Raw genomic sequence first — 4,670 nt, forward strand, 5'->3', positions numbered from 1 at the left:
AATTTACCACGAGACAATTTATATATTTATATAATTCAACCATTCATCAATTTTACATGCGCAAATGCAATCGTGAAACCAATATAAACGAAAGCGTTCACATATTTTTATCTTCAGTAAAATTACCCAATCGGTCAAAACCCGCGACGTCTAAATAGGATGTAGCAATATTTTAATGACTTATTATTTGTTTAAGTCATAAAAGAATATTGTTGAAATGGAAGAATTTAAGTCCTTTATACATTTCAATTAAATTGCAGTCCACGAATTTATAACGCTTTTACCATTGTGTAATATCCAGTTTATGTCTGGTACTACATTAATATAAATAGTTATCGCCCGTAATCCTAACAAATAAATTGAAAGCTTTGTCCAAAGCAAAATATTTCACCCATTTACAGAATTACTCTGCATGTATATTTGAAATAATCAAAACGTATTGCGGAACCTGTTCGATATAAACGAGACCAGATAAAAAGAATAGATATCGAACGATTTTATAAAAGTTAATCTCAAGTAAAATCCATTAAAATAAGATATTTAGTTGAATAAAATATTTTCCAAATATATTTCATTCATATGAATAAATAAATGCGTACTGAAGCGCAGTTTGAACTCTAATGTTATAAATAGATACTCACACGTGAACGTGAACAAACGTTTCGGCGCGTGATCGAACCGAGTGAACTCGGTGAGAAGGAAGAGGATGATTCCCTATAAATTTGCAGAGAGAAGAAACTCTTCTTTCGTATTCGCGTCGTAGCTTATCTCACGACGCGGATGCCAACGAGCCGTGCCTCCGTGCCTCGAAGCTGAACCGTCTTATCGCGATCACGAGATTCGACTCTCTAACGGTTTGTACATACATATACATACGTACGTACGTACGGATGACACGTAGGCGGCTCGTATCGGTCGTATGCAAAGTTATGCCGTCACGTCGCATCGCGCCGTGAGGCCGTCCCGCGCGGAAAGTCTATGGAAACTCAGGATGTAACCGATAAATCTCGCTAGAGAGCCCACCTTCGAAGCCAATTTACCGCGGATTCGATAAACAAGAATTTGATAAACGCGCCGCGACAAGCTGGCCGCGGGATTGTATGTTATTCCCAAATCCAAGAGATCGGAGCCACTCTCCCAGTTAAGCAAACGTAAATTTCTGAATTCGTTCAGGCTTACACAAATTTAATTTTTTATAGTACATATTCACCATTAATTGTATAAAGATTGATATAAATATGTACGTATAAAAAGAACAAGTCTCAAACGTTCTTCAACGAATATTGCAAGCGCACACATGCTTAAAATTGATATCAAGAAACGTAGATAACAGAATTGTCAATCATAATTAATTGTTAATGGTGCACGTAATAAGAACAGCATAATTTTTAACAACCAGTGACTTTCGCACTATCTCTCTTTCCTATTTTGATCCGACCCTTTCTACCCTTCCTCTCCTTTTCCGTTGCTTGCCTATCGGTTCCGCTGCTCCAGGCACTTTTCAAACCGCTAAATGGCAACCAAGATGAAAACTTGGCAGCCTCGTTGGGCTACCTACCCTCTACGATTCGCGGATCAAACTTCGGAGGAAATAAAGGAGAGAAACAAAAAGAAAAAGTACTGGGGTCCCAATTGAAGATAAAGTTCGACGCGTGATAGACAACGTTAGTCCTTAATTACAAAAGGAAACTAGCGAAAAAGAACGAAGTTATTTGATATAAAGTAACAATTTTGCAAATCTTAAATATGATTATGAAGTGCAATCTTCATTTCGTTATACACAATATTAAAGCATAACTATTGTTTGTAAAATATCCTTTTAAATCCTATAATAAATTTGTTCCGTTTGTTTTAAAAGGATCTTTTTATGTATAAACACGAAATAATCAGTCTTTGTTAATCATTAACAAACTCATTGCACAACAAAATATAAACGATATTCGGCCGTAATATACAAGATTAATTTTGAGTTACTTACCAAAACAAACAGGAGCACGGCGCGATGGTCCTCCGGGAGGTTAAAAAAGCCTCAGGCAGATGCACTGGGTGAATCCAAACCGAATATCTGGATCACTTCCTCCCCCGCCACGATTTTCTTCCTTCGCTTAGGTTCTTCGTTAGCGGTTTCGAAAGTGAAGCACCGCGGAGTTAGTTAATTGGTTAAACGCCTCGGGCCATTCTCGGAATCCCTAAGATATCCGGTCGAAGCCTTCGGCTCCCGTACCACCACTGGTCCCCGTATCTGGGCATCTGAAATGACGTAGGGAAGAAGGAGGTGTAACTAACTATATGCTTTCTTTGAGATTACGGGAACGGGGTTTTCTGTGTTCGAAGAGAAAAGTACAACCCGATCGGGTCGCAGGGAGATAGAGAGAGGGGGAAGGGGGATACACAAGAACGCTTCGAGAGGACATTCCCGTCGAGTTTATCGCAAAAGTTTTCACCGGTTGGCCGAGAATAAGGAGAAAATCCGGAGATCTTGCTCCGGCGACAATGAGGACTTCTACAGACGATATCCCACGATCGTAATATAGTGGCACCGATTCCAGTGCCGCGAATCAACGCGAGATACGGATCTCTGTGTTTGTTGGCTTTAACCCTCGTTAACAGTATTTGTAGATGTGACTTCTATATCGGCATTTTTACAAACAATAACAATCGACAATTTAAGAAACATGCTATACAATATTACATAGTTTTTGAGATAATTGTGATAAAGCTTAATTGCAGTCTGGCGGCAGAATGAAACATGGTTCTAGTAATTATTTCGATTACATTTTGCGGGGCATGGGTCACGACCGTACAAATGCATTGAAACGCGAGGATTGCAAATCTGTGATAGAATTAAATAACAAAATACTGAGAATATAGAATTTAATACAATTAACTTGTGAGATCTCTTCTCTCTCTTAATTACAATATCTTTTTACATTTGAAATGTGGTTCTAATAGTTATTTCAATTAGATTTTGCGGGGCACGTGTAACGACCGTATAAATGTAATATTTTAGTTTAAAACCAACGTCAGGTTTGCATTGTGTAGCTAAGATATCCTAACCATCAAGGAGATATTAGTAATTTTCAAAGTTTGATAGCTAACTTATCATTGCTTCAAAATAAAGGAAACTGTACCAAGCAAACGTTATAAAAGTTATGTAACTTCCCCAACCCTTTAATAGTAGGTACACTGTTCAATACATTAGGAATGAACTTACTTATATGTATAAAGATAAGCCATTAAATAATTAGAATAATTTTGAAATAAAACTTCTTATCATTTGTTGGTATGCGTACACACACATGAATTTCGTGTTTAAATAATGATTGTAATTAATCGTTTTACTATAAACCTATGCCCCTGCCATAGTATGGAAACCAATTTCAGGTTATTTAAGTAACAAACGTAGAATCTTATCATAAGTCTTTGACTATTTATTAGACAAAAACTTTTTGAAATGAGAAACAAGAAAAGATGTTTTCATATTAACCTGTCGCCAAAATTCTGTTAATATTATGAATCAATCGTTAAATCGTCGATATTAGTTACATCCAGAATGTTAAAAAATCACATGTAACGTGAATTCTTATTCCGATATTTCGGCTTCCCGATGGTTTAAGGGTTAAACAATGTTCTAACGATTTAAACAAGCGTAAAACAATAGATAATTTAAACAGTAACCTCCTTACCTTAAAATGTTTACCCATTGCATATTTCACTACGATTTACACAATATTATAAACTTAAAATTTTGTTCACTGTAAACTTTTGCACACTGCGTCGTTCCCATTTTACGTGGACTAGATGGCACCACGTACCGGAGTATCCACGATCCACGTGGTGGCAGGTGGCATTAATGAAAACTGATTCCATGTACTGAGAATAGACGCTAACCGGCTAACAGCTAACCTATCATTTCCAAAAGTGCTCTAAATAAAAGTGATTACCGTAAAAAATTAATGACTGAGAATTGACAATGCGTAATATAGAAATAAAAGCAAGAATCGATGATCCGGCAGTTAAAATTTCTCGTGTTAAACAATTAACTACTGACGAGGGTAAAATAATCAAGCAGCATGACACGTTCTTTAAAATACCAAATGTGACACAATACGAAAATACGAAATTGAAATTACGAAGATTCGAGGCAAGTAATGTCTTAATAAAATATACAAAACGTTACTCTAGTCTACAAACGTTAATTCTTTGACTGGAATATTATTTACAACGTAGGATGATTCTGGGGAACTAATTTATTATCACAGGGCTAACACGCTAGATCCGAAACTTTCCACTTATGAAAAGACATCTCTAGATCTGAATGCTTGTGCTGGTATCGAAAGAATTTTATCTGCATCAAACGGTTGTTTGGGTATTGTGAAGAAAACTAGGATATTGTACATGGTTGGTCAAACCCGGGTACATATCGATGAAGTTGAAGGCTTGGGGAACTTTTTAGAATTAGAGGTAAATATAATGTTCTTAAAAATTGGATTGGCCGACTGTTCAATACTAATACCATTTTATTGTTATTTTACAGGTAGTCCTGACGGATGAACAAGATACAAACGATGGACAAAAGATTGCTGAGGATCTAATGACCAAGCTGGATATAAAAAGCGAAGATTTGATAGCCAATGCATATATCGATCTACTTACTGACAAATAAATAA

General features: G+C 36.4%; 2 protein-coding genes across 3 annotated transcripts in view; one reads left to right on the forward strand and one right to left on the reverse strand.

The window, feature by feature from the left end:
• Nucleotides 1-3,781, reverse strand: part of LOC108632528 (lachesin) — a 268,437-nt gene extending 264,656 nt beyond the window's left edge. The window contains exons 1-2 of one of the 2 annotated variants that reach the window (XM_026819746.1): nt 3,687-3,781; nt 1,979-2,250 (exon numbers count right to left, since the gene is read on the reverse strand). The gene's annotated coding sequence lies outside the window, so the exon portion shown is untranslated. Of the gene's footprint in view, nt 1-641; nt 678-1,978; nt 2,251-3,686 lie in introns of those variants that run through there. The other variant, XM_026819747.1, reaches the window with a different exon arrangement.
• Nucleotides 3,782-3,866: 85 nt separating this feature from the next.
• On the forward strand, nt 3,867-4,666 carry LOC108632527 (uncharacterized). Its single transcript, XM_018037177.2, has 3 exons — nt 3,867-4,144; nt 4,231-4,464; nt 4,538-4,666. The coding sequence occupies exons 1-3, from the start codon at nt 3,974-3,976 to the stop codon at nt 4,664-4,666; spliced, it is 534 nt and encodes a 177-aa protein (XP_017892666.1). The 5' UTR covers nt 3,867-3,973.
• The last annotated feature ends 4 nt before the right edge of the window (nt 4,667-4,670 follow it).

This window comes from Ceratina calcarata, unplaced genomic scaffold, assembly GCF_001652005.2.
Source record: "Ceratina calcarata isolate Rehan_Ccalc_2016 unplaced genomic scaffold, ASM165200v1 scaffold16.2, whole genome shotgun sequence".
NCBI lineage: Eukaryota > Metazoa > Arthropoda > Insecta > Hymenoptera > Apidae > Ceratina > Ceratina calcarata.

Coding starts and splice junctions, on each gene's coding strand:
- LOC108632527 (XM_018037177.2), top strand. CDS start 3,974: ATGCGTAATATAGAAATAAAAGCAAGAATCGATGATCCGGCAGTTAAA. Junction 4,145..4,230: donor TGAAATTACGAAGATTCGAG/GCAAGTAATGTC, acceptor TTTACAACGTAG/GATGATTCTGGGGAACTAAT. Junction 4,465..4,537: donor GGAACTTTTTAGAATTAGAG/GTAAATATAATG, acceptor GTTATTTTACAG/GTAGTCCTGACGGATGAACA.